An 18,866-nucleotide genomic window follows, 5' to 3' on the forward strand; every position below is an offset into this window, starting at 1 on the left:
CAGCATCTGCTGTCACCTGAGTTTTTTATCCTAGCCATTCTGACTGGTGTGAGGTGGAATCTCAGGGGCAAGTACACATTTTTAAAGTATAAAAATCAAGATAATGTATAGGGAACCACATTTCTTCCAACTGGACATTTGTATTAAATAATTCGATTGGTTTTGGTACCATTTATTAATTTATATTTAATGGCTCATAAAAATACAACATGGTATTCAGTTTAATGAAAACATTTTATTTTTATAAAATTTATAATGAGGTGCTTTTTTTGTTTTATATTATCACCTTTTTAAAATGAGCTGATTCAAAAAAGCTATAAAGATTCGTTGAAAGCCAGTACAGGAAACTTAAAAACTTATTTTCCTAAACCAGCTTTTAAGACATGAGCATGAACTGCCTAATGAGTCCCACAGTCGGGCTTGTGTAAAAGGCCAAGGTCTCTCGCCTCCTCAAAAAGGCTCATCAGTGCAGCCTGTGTATGTGTGTGTGTGTGTGTGTGTGAGTGTATGTGTGAGTGTGTGTGTGTGTGTGTGTGTGTATATGTGTGTGTGTGTGTGTGTGTGTGTATAACAAAGCGTATGTATACAGTAGGGTGTGGGTTAATTTGCGGCACTAGGGGGGGTTGAAATATTTTCAAGGATTTTTACAAGCAGGATCCCTTCTCATTCTTAGAACAGTTTAACAACAATAACAACAATAAACACTATATTCATTTTATTTTTTTAAAAAGGTAATCTCTGTAAATGTCCACTTTGATTTACTTTCAGAATCAACCTAAAAATAAATTATCTGTAAAACTCAGAAGTCTTTTAAACTCTCTGGGAACACTTAGTTAGCCTTACTATCAGATGTATTTTTTAAGCCAACTTCAAAAGCAAAAATCTAGGAAATGTCTTAGATCCTCTCAAACAAAAACTCTCTTAAGTCTTCCCTTTCTCTGAGGCAGGCTTGCATGCAATGCCCCCTGGTGGCCCAGGTGAGCTCTTAACAGGGCTGTGGCCAGAAGCTGAGCATTCCTTGAAATATCAACTACATCTTTCAACTATTCTACCATCCTCCCAAATGAATTTTTATCCTACCGTTGAAAAATAATATATATTTAGAAATTTTAAAGTCTTTAACCAGTTAACTGCATGCATGAGCATGACAATTTCCTCAGTCTTTAAATCATAAAAGAAACAAAACATTTTCACAAAGCAATTTTGTACTTAAGTTTTCATTTCAAATAATAGAATGTTTAGGGAGAGGGATAAGGCTGGAGTAACCAAGTTGCTTTGTAAAGTTACACTGTATAATTAATTCCATGGTAAGAATGTTTTTATGGTGTGTTTTGGTGACCTTTTATTACCATCAAGTTCACAATGCTGGTGGGCTGCCTTTTAATCCCTCCGCAGACAAAAGCCCTAAATAAACACAGATCCCTTCCTGGGAAAAGTCCACTCTGGTTAAATAGTAAGGAAATGAGTAAATCATTAGTAATCTTTAAAGCCAAAGCTATAAACTCAAGTTACCTTCAGCTGAAATGAAAGTGTCCTGCAAGAGTTTCAAAGTTCTGTCACAGATAGACATCTCCAGCTCTTGACTCCAGACTAGGCGCCAGCTGATAAACAAACAATTTAAGTCAAGAGCTGGAGAATTCCCAGCTTTTTCATTTAATGGCCCTGGCTAAGAATATTTATTGCCTCCAGTTTTATTCTCACTTAGCTCTAAGAGGGAATTTAAACTCATCATTATCTTAAAGCCCCATACAGGCATTGGGCAGCTCACCTGAGGCAGCTCCTCTTACTGGGTACTAGTTTGAGCCTCTACTAGAAGTGATGTAATAATATAAACTAATTAACCACAGTTTTATGTTGACTTTTTAACAAGCTAAATAAATTTTGTTCAATATAGTTTATATTCCCACTTGGGATAGTAACGATTCCAAAAAGTTTAACTTTACAGTTTTCAGTACAAACCCAGCAGCTGAAACAGAGAAGGGGACAGCTTTTCTCTACCTTCTCACAAGCTTGTGGTCCTGGCCGCTCTTGCCACCCTACTCAAGCCATTCAATGAGCCTGCTTCTTCTGAATCAGATATGGACTCCTTCCCGTTAACTTCACTATCTCCGTGTAGACAGTCTGTTACTTAATGGAGCAGAGTGCAAGGTCTAAGACATAGATGTTGGATCATGCTAACTTGTTTTTAATACGAGTACTTACAAGAATATAAATAAAATATCAAAGTTCAGCCCAATTAAAGACCATAAGATATCATCAAATAGTTTTAAGTGCTGATTTAAAGTTTGCTATTACAAATTCCAGGTCTCATGATTACTCTTATGTCTTTCTTTAAATTATTGCTGAATTTTAGAAAAATCTCATCTCTACACAGGATTTTAAATCAAAATAGCTTCTTCAACAGAGTGTTTACAAGAAATAAACTATTCTTTTGTGAGATGTTTATCCAACAAAAGAATGCTAAATGAGGATCTGCTATAGCCTACAATGAAGGGTTAATAAGTCATTAGTAAAAAAGAAAAATTATTTTCCTTATATTTCTCAATTTTCAAAAAGTTTTACAAACCTATCTTGGTGAGAAAAACCAATTACCTATTACAGTGTCTGCCAAGACTGTTTTTCTACTTTTAGTACATTAAAACTGTTGGCTGTTTGAAAACAAGTATTACTTTCAAATATGCCCTCTCAGAGTCAGCGAGGGATAAACAGCTATGGTGACAACAGCTTTAACCCAACAAAGCGGCATCAGCCACCTTGCTGACATTCCCCAATGAGGGCATCAAAACGAAACCAAACAAAACCTCTAGTTTTCATATCCTTGATGGTAATTTGAGCTAAATACAAAACAACAGTCCACCATCAGCTCAGGCTGAAATCCCGGTGAGGCAGGAAAGAGCAGGCATGCCCACTGTTCCTGTCCCAGAAGAAAGGAAGAGAACCGTCACGAAATCTGTAGGCACATTCCCAAATAGAACACCCAAAGGAAAAAAATACAACATGTGGCAAATACAAGGAGACTAATTTAAACTTAACTTCATGTCCTTTTTATCTGCCAACATTATCAAATTACTTTAAGAAAATCAGACATCTGAAGAAAATAACTATTTTCACAGTAACAAGGCCCTTATCAAATTCTCAAATCCATCTTTTCTCTCATCTCTCCCCAAGTGCTACACCCAGATCTAACAAAATAAGGCTATATAAAGCATAATAGAACTGATTTCACGCTGCTTAGAAATCAATAACATTGAGGAATAATATATTATACACAAGCAACGGCTCCAGATTTATTTGCTAAATCTACTTCTATTTTACATAAACAGAGTAGGTAGGTCACATACTCCTAACTGTGTGACCAGACCCAACTGTGTCTGGTCTGACTTACATCCTGAATGGCAATTAAAAGACATTAAAAATACCCCAGGATTACTCCAAGCAGGACCCCTGCCTTACTGATGTGCTTTCCACCACAGCAATGTGAGAGCACGGGATCCCTCCACCACGGGCAAGCACTGGCCAGGAGCAACCTCTGCAGTGAGTGGTTGTTTAACTGAAAATTACAACACAATTCAAACATAGCCTTCAGATTCAGAGAGGAAGGAATCCTGAAATGAGAGAGCAAGTGTATGGAAAGGAAGCAGACGACTAGTAACAGTGACTGTTGTAGGAATAGAGAGTGACAGCAATAATGGAAACTCTGTGCCACCTCTTGGCTGTCAATACCTCCTTCTCCCATTCTTGTCTCAGGATACAAACCAAGCTGCCTAGCTATGCTATCTTATCTTACACAGAGTCAGCAGTCCTGTTTCATTGTATTAAGAACTTAAAACTCAGAGGGGGGCCTGGCTATACCAGCTGTTGCAGTAGACTTACAGTGTGCCAAAGAATATGAAAAGATTTTTATGGCCACCACTTCAGACCTCATTTCAAATAAACCTTTGAAAATATTTACAAATATTTCTGAACTACCTGTGCAAAGTGTAGAAAACCTGGAGGCACAAAAAGGACACTTAATGGATACAGGGTTATAATAGAAATTTCAGGGAATCAAAATGACTAATATAATTCACTCAAGTTTGTGTACTCTGCTAGTGAATCTTAAGCCATTTTAAAGAAATGTAGTTAGTTACCAAAGTTTAAGTACATGAACTTACTACTCAAACATGAGCTACTAAAACATGAAGTATCAAAGCATGACCAAGAACAGTATTACGATTTTATTTAGTATTTTTGAAGAGAGTAACTCAAATCTCTCATTCAAAAGTAAAATGCTACAACATATTTTTACATTTAGTTAGTTAGTAAAGATATGAGTTTCCAGTTAGAGAGTAACTTTAAAGAAACTGCAACAGTAATATAACTCTTAGAGGAGAGAGTCTAGTCAGGTATGGTATGTCATAGCTATAATTCTGGCATTCAGGCTGAAGCAGGATGCAGTAAATTCAAGGCCAGCCTGATTAGAGTGAAACACTGTCTTAAAGAAGAGTAAAAACAAGAGACCTATGTAAATTTAATCAATTTATTTCAGAATAAAACGTATAACTTTATTTATTGAATGATAACTGATACACCAAAACTCACACTTATTTAACATATAAAATGTGACCAGAGTGGAAATAAGCATACATCCATAAACCTGTCACTATTATCAAGGTAAGGAGCATTTATCTCCCAAAGTCGCCTCATCTTTGTGCCTTATTGCTGCTGCTGCCTTGCAGAAGCAAGACTGAAGGAAAGATCTACTTTCAATCTTTTTGTTTGGTTGATTTTTTTGTTTTGTTTTGTTTTTCTTTTTTTCTTTCTTTCTTTCTTTTTTTTTTTTTTTTTTTTTTTTTTTTTTTTTTCTTTTTGAGACTAACCGTGTAGACAAGGCTAGCCTCTAACTCAGAGATCCACCTTCCTCTGCCTGTCTCCTGAGTGCTAAGATTAAAGGCATGTGGCTAAGATCACCACTGGCTTCTTTTGTTTCGCATTTGTTTATTTTTGTTTTGTTTTGTTTGATATGGGGTCTCATATGTAGCTTGGGCTGACCTTGAAGTCACATCTTCCTATCTCTGCCTCCAGAATGTTAGAATTACAGGCCTAAACCACTAAATCTTGCTCTTTAATACTCTTTTTTTCTTTTATTTATTTCTGTATGTGCACACATTTATGTGTGGGGAAAGATATGAAGGCTCAGAGGCCAGGGGAGAGTATCCTCCTCCATCTCTCCCCACCTTGTTTCCTTGAGACAGAGTTTCTTACTGAACCTGGAACTCACATTTTCTTTTTGGCCAGCAGGCCCCAATGATCTCATGTCTCCCCCTAAGCCACAGTAGGGCTATAGCCAGCTGTATGTCAGCACTAAGATCTGAACTACAGTTGTCATGCTGACAGAGCACACTCTTGGTTCCCACTTTAACAAATAACTACAAGCACTGTAGTGTAACAGCAGATTGCTAGAACTCATTTATCTTGCATAATGAAACTTCTTACTCAGTAGGTGAGAGAGCTCAGGGATAAGAGCAATCAATGGCATGTCTCACAACCTGAGCTTCATGCCCAGGACCCACACAGTGGAAGGAGAGATACAACTCTCCCAAGTTGCTCTGAGCTCCCAATACAGGCTGTGGCACTCGGGACACACCCAAACATGCACTCACACAAAATGAATAAAAAATGTAAAACATTTTCTACAGAAAACACTTACCACCACACACAGCAATCTGTGTAACTAAAGCAAATGTGAGGGCATGGGGAGAGCACTGCAACGATCGTCCCTTTCCCTCAGCTCATCAGACACATTCAGGTCTGTGAAATTTGATAAAAGAATTTGCTTTGAAACAGAAATAGCAACGTTTTAGCCTAAAGCCAAGAAAGACTGCCAAGTTGTAAACTTTTTTAAGAAAACGCTGTGCCCGAAATGCCAACAGACCCTTAACTATAATAGCACTAGGTGCCAAAACAGAAATGATTTTTGGTTTTGTGGTCCCTTTACTATAAATTAGATACAGATCTAGTGGAAAAACATTAAGTATCCAGTTCAGTAAGAGTAAAAGCCAAGACTGCATACTCGATTTTTAAATGAGAATGGAGACTATATGAAACTTTCATTGAGCTACAGCCTGCAAGTCTGGTACTTTAAGGGCAACTCCTTAATAGGTTTTTGTGCTTACTACTTCACAGTAAGAATACCTCGATTACTGAAACAGAACCCAGGCAAGTAGAATATAAAATCAGGTTTCCTGGTAGGGAACTGTTACACAAACACACAAGTGCAGTTATTTAATTTTGACAATAATTCCTAAATGAAACAACAGTTAAGTGTGTCAATCAGACTTGGCAGCACGGGAAGCCTGGAGCTAACTACAAGTGCCACTTCAAAGCTGCTTCAACACAAGTTCTCTCCACAAACCTACAGACACCAATTACTAGGCAATAGTGAGTTTATCTTTAATTATCCAAGCACAGTTAAGTATCATAATGATGCTGGTATAGCAGCTTGTGAACCTGGTCATTAGTCATAAACAATGACTCTAAATTTGCTTCACATCTGGTATATGAATGCCAGAAACAAGCTGATTAAACAGGAACCAAGACTGTGACAGCAAATCCATTCACCCCACACAAAGACACCCATGTACCCACAGTAGTGGGACACTGATATCACATGATAATCCAAGTCTCATAAAGGTGTGATTTGCATAGAATAAAGAGATTACAATAGCATGCTTGAGATAGGTAATCATGGTTTAATTAATTAATAGCAGGCCTGGCTATCTTTACTTTAATAACCACAAAGTGTTAAATAAAGGCCAGTGTAAGAAATGGTAATCAGGTCGAAGTTACTATTTAACCCATCAACCAAGTACCAGTAACACTCTAATGCTAGAATGCTAAGCGCTCCACAAACATACCAGCTTGTTCACACATAGGAACCTGTATAGAGCAGTTCTCTCCCTCAAACACAATACTCTCCTGGGTCTCCACACACACCCCTCTGATTAAATGTCACTCCCTGAAAAAGGCCATTCATCACTCTACAGAAAAGGGCTTCCCATTAGGCTCTATCTCCCTAGCTAGTACTTTTATTTAAAGACACTAATTACTGAAATTCCCTTTATTGGCTTACTCCTATTCTCATAAACATAGACTGCAAGAAGAAAAGCCCAAGTCCCACCATCCAAAGTATATTGAAATTTAACACGAACTTACTAAACAGTTACCATATGAAATGGAAAGTGGATCATGTCCCTTATGGTCAAAGTATTATCAACATAATACAGAGCAAGAATATGTAAATATAAGGCAACATACAATCATATAAAATTATATAAACACAGTACTTTGAATTGCAATCTATTTTGTTGAAGGAGATGTAACCTTCTCTTTTTGTGTGCATGTATATGAGAAGTGTAAATTTCATGTGTTATTATGTGTACAGAGTGGGCCAGAGTTAACATTGGAGGTCTTCTTCCCTCAGTCTCCACTTTCTTTTCAGTCTGTGTGTGTGTGTGTGTGTGTGTGTGTGTGCATGCAGAAGCCAAGAGGACAACGTCATGTGTAAATCTTCTACTTTCACCTTGTTTGAGACAGGGTCCCTGGGCTAGCCAGCCCACAAGTTTCAGGGATTCTCCAGTTCCCACCTCCCATCTTACCTTAGGTATTCTGGGATTACACACACGTGCTATGCACCTAGACTCTATGTGGGTTCTGGAAATTCAATCTCTGACCTTTGTACCTTTGTGGCAAGTATTTGACCTACTGAGATAGCTTTCCAAAGGACCCAGGTTCAAATCATGACAGTTCACAACTGTCTGTAATTCCAGTGCCAGGGGAGCTGACATCTTCACACAGACATAGCAGAACACCAAGGTAAATAAATTAAAAAAAAAATCTAAAAATATTTCCTAAAGAATTGTTAAATCTAAACCTAAATTCCAGTGGTTCCCATGGGATATTATAGAAATCATCTGAGGTTTTCAGAACTTATCTTTAACATACATTTTCCATTTCCAAACTCAACTCTTTCAGGTAATGTAGAATCAGCTGTGTAAGTTAAATCCAGTGTTGGTTTCTCTATAAGTATCCATACCAGCATATGGCATATGAAAGAAAAATCAGAAGAAGACCCAGCATCCCAGGGAGACTTGCCTCTTCATGGCAACTGCTACTGTGGAAAGGGCTGCAGAGAGGGGATCCTGTTCTGCACGGCTCCTGGGAACGCTGCTACATTAGTGTATACTTTGCAACTGTATAAATTATTGCATGCTTTTCTACATTCTAGACTTTCATGAAAGCCTTCCTCTTCACACTGTTCTGAATACTACAGTTTAAGAGTGAAGAATAAGCCTAGAAGTAGTGGTGCACACCTTTAATCCCAGCACTTGGGAGGCAGAGGTAGGTGAATTTCTGAGTTCAAGGCCAGCCTGGTCTACAGAGTGAGTTTCAGGACAGCCAGGGATACACAGAGAAACCCTGTCTCGGGGGTGGGGGAAAAAAAAGTGGGGGAATGACTACAACAAGACCCAAAATGTTCAACATTAATCTTTAAATATTTTTATTTTACTTACTTATTGCAATCCCAAGCCTTGTGTATGTTAGACAAGAGCCCCACCACCATCTAGAAAAGGGATGGGATATGGGTTCAATGGTAGAGAAGATCATATGTTTGATTCTCAGTATCATATATAGAAATCAACAGGTAGCTTGGTAAAGCATAAAGAAAAGAAAGGAAGAACTGACTGATTCTTGATTCAATTTTTATTAAATGTCCACTAAGAATAAAAAATGGAGATTATAAAGTTTTTTTTTTTAAATAAGGTCTACCCACTTCCAAGTCTAGCAGAAGAAACAAGCACACAAATATAATACAGTAGTCCTAGTAATGGCATAGATGCTATACTGTGCACACAAACCTAACAGAGCAGTCCTAGTAATGGCATAGATGCTATACTATGCACATAAACCTAACAGAGCAGTCTTAGTAATGGCATAGATGCTATACTATGCACATAAACCTAACAGAGCAGTCCTAGTAATAGCGTAGATGCTATACTATGCACATAAACCTAACAGAGCAGTCCTAGTAATGGCATAGATGCTATACTATGCACAAAAGAAAGAAATGGACATCGCTCCACTGCTGTGAAATAAACAACCTTTTCTGTCCTTCAGCTTTCAAGCACAATCCTGTCCAACCCCCAAGGGTTTACGTCTGGGAATAGATCACATCCCAGTCACACCAAGCACTTACTGCTTCCTCTGCAGGCTTATTTGACTAAGCACCAGAAACTAGTAATCCCAAACAGGAAGGATTTCCAAAACTAGTTCTAGTCCATTCATTTATTGTAACTTTAATTTTTTCAAAACCTATTTTCAATGATGGTTCTTAAACACGTTAGCCTCCCTTTTAGCCCACCACCCACCAGGAAGAACGCCAAGAGTTCTCTCAGGGAAGCGAAGACTCAGCAAAGACACCAGACCCACAAGCGTTGCACAGCTAGCTCTATAAACAAGCCAGGCTCAGCCTCCATCACTGTCTGTGGAGTCCTATTTATACTCTCCAAAATTCACATGTCTTGCCTCAGTACATGCACCTGTCTCAGCTGACATCCATCTGCCAATCCGCCCAAGTCCACGGAAGTGGCAATAAACTACAGCACACCATCAAAAGTTTTTTGGTGTGTTTCTCTCTATGGAGTCCTAACAAATGCTCAACTACAAAGTGTAAGGCGGACCAGTTCATGCGTGTTGTTAGCAAAGACTCCTTCATTACATGTCCTTTCACATGCTTGCTTTAGGAGCACATCCTTTTACCTGTGTTTGCTTCAATGAGTCTGCCTTAGTCTTTCACCTCTGTCTACTTCAGGACAACACTCTTTCGCCTGTTTGCCCCAGCAAAACACTTTCCAACATAACTGACTTTCCAAAGAACCCTTAAGTTTCCACTTCATTCTCTCTGCAAATGGAGGTCACTCTCCAACTAATTAGTAGGACTGGTCAGAACTCTCAGTTCTCCAAATTACACAATAATGTTTTTTCAACCAATTTCTCCTAAGTGACTAGTGAAGAAATGGAAAGCCTGGCTCAGGTTAGAAGCTGGCCTCTAGGGGTTAGAAGATAAGGGAGTTCCCCTTAGGTTTTCAAGATGTGCCAGTACCTACTAGAGAGCAAAATAGCAGACAGAACTAGCTGTGGAAGACAAATTGTCAGAAATGGAGCTATCAGAAGGAGACTGCCATGACAAGGACAAGGTGCTAGACAAAGAGAAGACACAAAGACATCACTAAAATGAAGGAGCTCTGCAGATGATGGAAGAGCCAATCTGAGCTAGAGACTAGAGTCCTGCTCCCAGGACTGCTAATACCCAGAAAGCCCCAGGCAAGTCACTTAGTGATTTTGAACCTCAGTTTTTCCATCTACAAAATAAGAGTCAGACTAAAGCAATTCATAAGGTTCCTTCTAATAATAAATTTCCATTCTAGAAGCAGAAGAGACACTTAAAAGCTGGACATACTACTTAACCACAACACTCCATGAAAAAAACATAGTAACTTCTACTGAAATTTACCAAATACTTTACCAGATCTGAGTAAATGTGGGTATTTCATAACAAGCTGCCAAATAAGACACTCATTAGTAATCAGAAATATACAGACTTAAGGTTAAAGAACTGTTTATTACAATCAAACAGATTTCTATACATAATCACTTTCTCCAACTTGCTAACAAATCCTGGACAAGGATCTTGGTTATCTGAGTCAATGAGTCCATCATGTACCCATCAGTATACACCGCCTATACCAAACCCCATGACTTTTACTTTACTTTTTTCTATAGGTAAGCAAATTAGGCTGAGTCTATTGGACGGTGCACTGCTGCTCAGGCCCAGGGTAACCAGTGAGGTTGCAGTCATCTGGCACACTGACGGGGCAGGATGGTCAAGATAGTCAGAACCACACTCAGCCGTTCTGTGTGTGCCTCTACAAGCTGGATTAGGCTGCTGTGTTGATGGAAGAATCCCATATAAAAAGAGAGCACAATCTTGTCTAAAACATTTAATGAATCACTGTCCAAAGCATGTCAGATGGTTAAGCCCAATTCATTCAAGGAGTGGAAACAGAACAGACACTGGAGACCAGTCATTCAGGTCATTACTGTAACAGTGTACCCTATCAGCTATTAGCTATTTTAGCCAAGAAATAAGAGTTTACACTCTGAAGAACATTCTTGATTTAACAACTTTTATTTCTACTTGGAATAAATGAATAACACTGAGAAACAAAGCTTCTTTTTTAAAAAAAAAAAAGATGTATTTACTTTTTTATTTATATGAGCATACTGCAGCTGTCTTCAGACACACAAGAAGGGGACATCAGATCCCATTACAGATGGTTGTGAGCCACCATGTGGTTGCTGGGAATTGAACCAGGACCTCTGGAAGGGCAGTCAATGCTCTTAACTGCTGAGCCATCTCTCCAGTGGAAACGAAGTTTCTTAACATAGCAAAATGTGAAGTAAATGTCACACTCATATTCAGCTTTCTAACCAAACAGGTATGAGCTTGAGATAAGTTACTTAACATCTTTGTGTATTATTTTCACTCTGGTAAAAGGGGTACCACCATTATCCTGTCTATTCTTCATAGTCATTTTTCCACTTGAGCTCAACCTAAAATTTTAAGCATTCATTGAACACTAACAATGTTCCAGTATTATACTAGACAGACTGAAAGGGCAGGCTCCTGTGATGTATAAAAAAGTGTGTAATTTTTTAAAGCCCTGGAAGTAATCCAAACGTTTATCATAGTAGAAAGGCTGGAGTGTGGTTATTTATATGAACTATCACATAGCAGTTAAAATTAATGAACTACATGTAATAAGTATGTAATGGCAAAACATTCATGTATTATATGTGGTCATTTAATCAAAGGGGTAAGTAGATGCTGACATTCAATCCACATTGTCTGACAGGCTATAAACCCTGTTGTAGGGTGACATTTGTCCAAACAAGAGTGGATTTTTTTTGAAGTACCTCTGGAACTGAGTGTGGTGGTACAGCATATGCCAGCACCAGTAATTCCAGCCACAGGTGACAAAGGCGGGAAGTTACCAAGTTTGGGGCCAGCCTGGACTTTATGGCAGTATCTTATTTCAAAGATAAATCAGACTTTTGGCTTATCTAGGAGAATTTTCAATACTGAGAAGACAGCTCTTTCTGATTCTCACAAAGAACTGGATAAGCTAATGCCTCTTCCAACAACACAGATGACACTCAGGAACAGAACAGAAAGTGAAATGCCAGTCACAGAATGATCCATTTCTAGAATGTTCCAAATCATGAAAAACGTAGAACTACTGTTTAGAGGTTAAGAACTCAACTCTAAAGAAAAGCAGGAGAGAGTTCCAGGACAGCCAGGGCTACACAGAGAAACCCTGTCTTGAAAAACCAAAAAAATAAAAAATAAAAAAAAATAATTAATTAATTAATTTTTTAAAAAGTGCTCGCTTCAGCAGCACATATACTAAATTGGAACAATACAGAGAAGATTAGCATGGCCCCTGCACAAGAATGACACGCAAATTCGTGAAGCATTCCATATTTAAAAAAAAAAAAAAAGAAAAGAAAAGAAAAGAAAAGAAAAGCAGGAGAATAAGGTGTAAAGTTCGGGACTCTGGTTACCTAGTCAGAGAGATGGGAGAGTACAGAAGAACATGAGCATCTTAGGTGACAGGCACTGCAGTTACATGGGTCTGATTAAGACTGAAGTGTCACACTGCTCTATAATTACAAAACAGGTATTCTATCAATTAAAAGGAAGATGTGCTGGAGAGATGGCTCAGTGGTTCAGAGCACTGACTGCTCTTCCAGAGGTCCTGAGTTCAATCCCTAGCAACCACATGGTGGCTCACAACCATCTGCAATGGGGTCTAATACCCTCTTCTTGTGTATCTGAAGAGAGCAATGGTAAATATATAAAATAAATAAATAAATCGTTTTTAAAAATTAAAAAGATGTATTTTTAAAAACAAGAACTTTGAGGGTAATAAGTAATGAGATTCTATCTTTTAAACTGGGTGATATCTATCAGTTCAGTGTCTACTCATTCCTCTTATCTTCCCAGTACCTGATAAACACAATGACAGGAATAGGTGAATGTGAATATATATATACAGTATTTAATAAAAAAAATTTTTTTTAAAAAAAGACTTGATATTTAAAAAAAACAAAAAAACAAAAAAACCTGAAATGAGGGAAAAGAGAATCAATGCCTAGAAACCCCAACAGAACATGAGATTTGGAAAGGACATGTATGGTTTAGGAGCTTTTTAAAAAGGATCAAAGAGATAAGATCATGCAAAAGAGTGAAATGGCTGTTTGAAATCACTTTGCTTCTAATAAAAATGATGTATACAGAAGTCATTTCTGTTGGGTTTAGTAAACACAAAACCCAACCTAGGGAAAACTTCACCTTGCTGCTTCATGGCCTGAGGAAAGGAGAGGGGAGTGATCTTTGTTACTCCTCAGAATATTACTTAGTAAGAAATACAAGTACTGGGTGGGGGAGATCACCCACACCTCCAAACGCTACTCCATTTTAATCATCGGAGCTGCAAAAATTCTCTTTTATTTAAAATGCTAATAGAAATTGTGATACAGTCTCATTTGTATTTGTATGCTACTTTATTTATATCCTTATATAAATCTATTTAAATATATTTTAGTTAAAACATCCCCTCATGGGATGGCTTAGTGGGTTAAATGGCCTGCTATGGAAGCATGAGGACCCAAATTCTAAACTCCAGCAGCAATGTAAAAGTCAGATGTTGGAGTAGGCATCTGTAACTCAAGCACTAGGGAAGCAGAGACAGGTGGCTGCTAGGAACCTGGCCAGCCGAAATGCAAAGATCCAGGTTTAGTAAAGACCCTACCTCAAAAAATAGAGTGGCCAGTCAGACTGCTCAGTAAGTAAAAGCACCAGCCACCAAGCCTGCTGACCTACATTTTCACATGGTGGAATGAGAGAACAAATCCCCAAAGTTATCTCTTGATCTTCGAGTGCATACTAGGGCGCAGATGGACACACACACACACACACACACACACACACACATCAAACAAATTTTAAAAATCAATAAAGAGCAATAGAGGAAACAACCCCAAATCAATCTCCAGCCTCTAATTCAGATATAATGCATGGGATATAATGGAAGAGGAAATTTAAGGTTTTATTCAAATAATCTAAAGTATTGCATATTCCAAAACTGATGAATACAAAGCCTCCATAAAACTGGGTCAATACCTGGCTCCTAAACTGTACTCCCCACATCCCTCTTTCCTCACTTTATTTGATTAAAACATAATGATTTTTAAATCTGTCTACTTGACACACAGGTAGATAATCCTTTGTTTAACTGAGAGTGCACAATCTTTTGTTGCTGCTTCTGAGACAGAGCACCTCTAAAAAGCCCATTCTGACCTGGGTCTCATGGCAATCCTCCCACTGCATGTTCCCTACTGATGAGATTGCAGGTGTGCTCAGTTTAGAGTCATTTTCAACAAACCATATTTATATATATATAAATAATGAATATGAGAATAATCCATCACATTAAATGCCTAAAAATAACTGTGAAAGGACCACATAAATATAAATAAGCTGCTATTATATAGTAATTAATCTCATAATGATCAAGTACCAAACCAATTAATTATCACAAACTATACCTATGCAAGGCTTTTCATCAATAACAGTACAAGTTCAGATTCATTCATGGTTGTACTAGGACTCAAACACTGTTTCATGAGAAGACCAGAATGCTTCTATTTCAGACTGAGGAGACAGCGTGAAGCTCTGACTTGGATACCCAGGCCCATGTAAAAGCCCCAATGCTGAAGAGGCAAAGATAAGTAGATTCCTAAAAAATCAGGGACAGACGAGCTCAAAAGAATAAGGTTAAGTGGGCTGGCAAGGTGGTTTGGTGGGTAAAGGTGCCTGCTGCCAAATCTGACCACCTGAGTTCAATTCCCAGGATCCACACAGTGGAAAAACTGATTTCTGCAAGTTGTCCTCTGCCTTCCATACATATAATATAGTATACAGGAGAGTGAACATACACATAACCAAGTAGCAATGTAAAAAATATTAAGTGGAGAGCCTGCAAGAAGTCTCAGTGGGTAAAGCACTTGCCACCAAGCCTAGTGACCTGGGTTCAATCCCCAGAGACCACACAGTGAAGGAGAAAACAGACTCTACCAAGTTGTCCTTTAACTTCTACATGCATATTCTTCCTAAATAAAAAAAAAATAGAGAGAGAGAAATACTAAAAACCTTTGTAATTAAGAGAGCAATGGAAGAAAATATGAACTATCAACCTCTGGTCTGGAAATGCACGTGCACACATGAGTATGTACACAAACACATGCATATGTACCTCTCCCCACCACCACTACCAATGCAGTACGTGCATTGCTGACTGTTTGCTCTGCTTGTGAGAAATGTTGACATGGACCCATCGCTGCCTTCTTAAACAGCTGCTTTTTCAGTACTGAGTCAGAATGAGCAGCTCTTTTCTCCTATCCCTGTTGACTGTTACCTTCACTGTGTGATTTTGCTGCTGACTGATCTAGGTAAAGCTACACAAGGTAGTCTGTCTCTAGTCCCAGTGTTACTGTGGTACCACGGGAAGAAGAAAGAGGAGAATCCCTGGCAAGAACTTGTATATCATCTCATTTAAAGAAAGAAAGGTTTGGTTTATTAATTTTATTTATATCCCCAATATTATTAGTATTTTACAATCAAAATGTCTGAATCAGGGCTGTGCAAGTTTGAGGACCAGAGGTCAGATCCCAGCACCCAAGCAAACACCAGGTGAGCATGGTAGCTCCCCTGTAATCCTAGCACTTAGACAGAAATGGCATCCTGGCTAGCTAGACTCACTGCATCAGTGAGCTTTGCGTTCAGGGGAGAGACTTACCTCAGTGAATAAGGTCCTGATGCACTGAAGACTCCCAACATTACTCCAGGGCCTCCCCATGTGCACACACTCATGTACCCACATTTACACTAACACACACACACACACCCCATATACACTGAGCCCTAGAGATAGCTCAGTGAGCAGTGAGGAAAGCATTTGCCACAGAGCCTGACAACATGAGTTTGACCAATGGAATTCACCTGATGATGGAAGGGATGAATTGACTTCACAAAGTCATCCTCTGACCTACACATGTCATATACACAGACTAATAATAAATTCTAATCTTTAAAGTGCCTAAATGCTTCTATAAATCTTTATACCATAATCTTACATAACTAATTCAGTGTAACAAGAAGAGCTAATAGCTAATTATTCCTTCACCTACACTCAAAAATGACTTGAAGCTGAACATAATTGATATCTGCAATCCTAGCTCAGGAGGTAGAGACAGGGGAATCAAGGCCAGTTTGGCTAATACATAAGATAGATCACTTGTGATAAATCACAAGTAAACAGAATGGCTACAACAACAACATCAACAACAAACAGTAATGAGTTTGGAATATAATTTTTTATAGCAAGGCAGTTTATGAAAAATAAAATCTGGATTAAATTATATTTTACTTTTCATCTTTTAAAGCCCAAAGTTATATCTAATATAATTGGAATAAAATCGCTATTGTTACCTACTGTTACAAATGCATACTTATCTTTACATATGTACAAGCAGAAATATACACAAGAACACTTCTGATTACACAGCAATTTTGGAAATGACAGAAAATCACACCCACAATCCTACCAAACCAGCAATCCTGCTATCCCCACATACCCACCACCCCACACACCCACTCCTGCTTTTATTTGATACAAAATTAAATTTTAAAAATTTCATGTGCCAAGCAGTGGTGGCGTACCCCTTTAATCCCAGCACTTGAGAGGCAGAAGCAGGAGGATTTCTGAGTTTGAGGCCAGCCTGGTCTACAGAGTGAGTTCTAGGACAGCCAGGGCTACACAGAGAAACCCTGTCTCCAAAAAAACATAAAAACCAATTTCATTAGTGAGTCCTTCTCACAAATATTATCATGTAACTTTCATCATGTTAAAATGGTAAATTACATTTGCAGATTTTCTAATATTAAGCCATCTGTACATACAGGGAACACAGAATTTGCAATGTTTTATTTCTCTTATTGATGGTTGGATTTGATCTGCTAACTATGTCGTTAAAGGTTGAACTTTTATACTCCTGACTGAAATCCACCTATCATTCTCTCTGCTGTTTCTAGTTGCTTTAAGCAACAAGAGTTGAAAGGTCTGTTCTGTGGAATCAACTGGGAAGTTGTTCCTTATTTTCTATGTCTGGAAACATTCACATGAAAATCTGATGATCTCTGCTTTATGTTTTAATAACAGTCCCCTGTAAAGCCACGTGAGCCTCACGAATACCTTGAGAGGTCAGATGGGTTTGTTTTGTTCTTCTTAAAATCACTTTTCAATTTCTTGAACAGTAGAGTCAGCCAAGCTAGGATTTTGTTTTGGTTTGTTTGTTTGTTTGCTTGCTTGCTTTTGAAGTAGGGCATCAGACATTCTAGGTTGGCTTCAAACTGCCTATGTAGTGAAGGCCTTGAACTTTGGATTCTCCTGCCTCAGTCAACCAGGTGCTGGGTACAGGCATGCACCAGCCCATGTGGTTTACACAATGCTAGGGATCAAACCCAGGGTTTCATATACGCTAGGCAAGCACTCAACCAACTCAACTACAGCTCCAGCCCCAGACTAGTTATTCCCTGAACCATTCTTCAACTTCTAGGCAGTAACTTGTCTTTATCACACAACTCAACCCAAAACATGGGCGACTCTTCCGAGCTCTAACACCTTTACAGGAATTTCCAGGTAACTTAGCAGTGCTGTGTGTGAGAGCACGGAACACCATGCCAGTTTTCATCTGTTGTCACTTTAATGAGAGATTAAGAATATTTACACACACACCACACACACACAATCTTTACACATCTAAAAACAACTGTAAATACCTTGGGTGGCACAAAAACAGGACAGCTAGCTACTTTGGACAAGCAGAACATGACACAGTGCACATGTGTTTTAGACAGCACTTACCACCGGAGACAGGGGCATCCATGAAAACAGCTCCCATTTTCTCAACTTCTTTTGCCAATTCTTTTGAAACTGAAGGATCAATGGTACTGGAATCTATTAATAATGAGCCTTTCTTCACTTTTCTAAGTATAAATGGAAATATTCAAGTTTACAACTCTGAATGAGTACTTCATGTAACTAAGTAATAATCAGAATCAGCTCACAATTGCCAGACCTTTAAGAAGGCCTATGGCCTGGTACTGAAATACCAAGTTGAAAATCTCATATTTATTTATTCAAGTTCCAGATCAATTACAGTTCAAAGTAAACCAATACTCATTCAGATAAACAATAATACAATGAAAATCTAATAAACAAATTGGTAAATCCTAGTATCAGGTGAAGCACACTGGCCATGCTAGCACAGTGAAGCTGAAGTGTAAGCATGTTTGAAACCCTATTCACTTCATAAGGGGATGGTATAGTTACTGGGTCTTAAAGCTTAAGTCTTTAGTAAGCTAGACTGCAAATTTCCCATATCCATATCATTTTCACTAAGAATAAATATAAACAACTAAAATACAGCTATTTGCTTCAAGAGGGTATATTGTTTTAACAATGGAACCTTTTTTTTGTTTGTTTGGTTTTTCGAGACAGGGTTTCTCTGTATAGCCCTGGCTATCCTGGAACTCACTCTGTAGACCAGGCTGGCCTCCACTTCAGAAATCCGCCCACCTCTGCCTCCCAAGTGCTGGGACTAAAGGCATGGAAACATTTTTAAAAAGAACATTTTATTAAGAA

At 38.4% G+C, this 18,866-nt stretch overlaps 1 protein-coding gene and 1 non-coding gene across 2 annotated transcripts in view; one reads left to right on the forward strand and one right to left on the reverse strand.

Annotated features, from left to right (window-relative positions):
• The window catches only part of Hibadh (3-hydroxyisobutyrate dehydrogenase), a 105,432-nt gene that overhangs the window by 62,501 nt on the left and 24,065 nt on the right, over positions 1-18,866 (reverse strand). The window contains exon 4 of the mRNA XM_031381933.1: positions 18,087-18,208. Coding sequence (XP_031237793.1) covers positions 18,087-18,208 — 122 coding nt within the window. The remainder of the gene's footprint in view (positions 1-18,086; positions 18,209-18,866) is intronic.
• Positions 12,482-12,587, forward strand: LOC116100076. Its single transcript, XR_004122442.1, has one exon. It is a non-coding gene; the product is annotated as a U6 spliceosomal RNA (small nuclear RNA).

The sequence above is a fragment of the Mastomys coucha genome, unplaced genomic scaffold, assembly GCF_008632895.1.
Source record: "Mastomys coucha isolate ucsf_1 unplaced genomic scaffold, UCSF_Mcou_1 pScaffold20, whole genome shotgun sequence".
NCBI classification, from domain to species: Eukaryota; Metazoa; Chordata; class Mammalia; order Rodentia; family Muridae; genus Mastomys; species Mastomys coucha.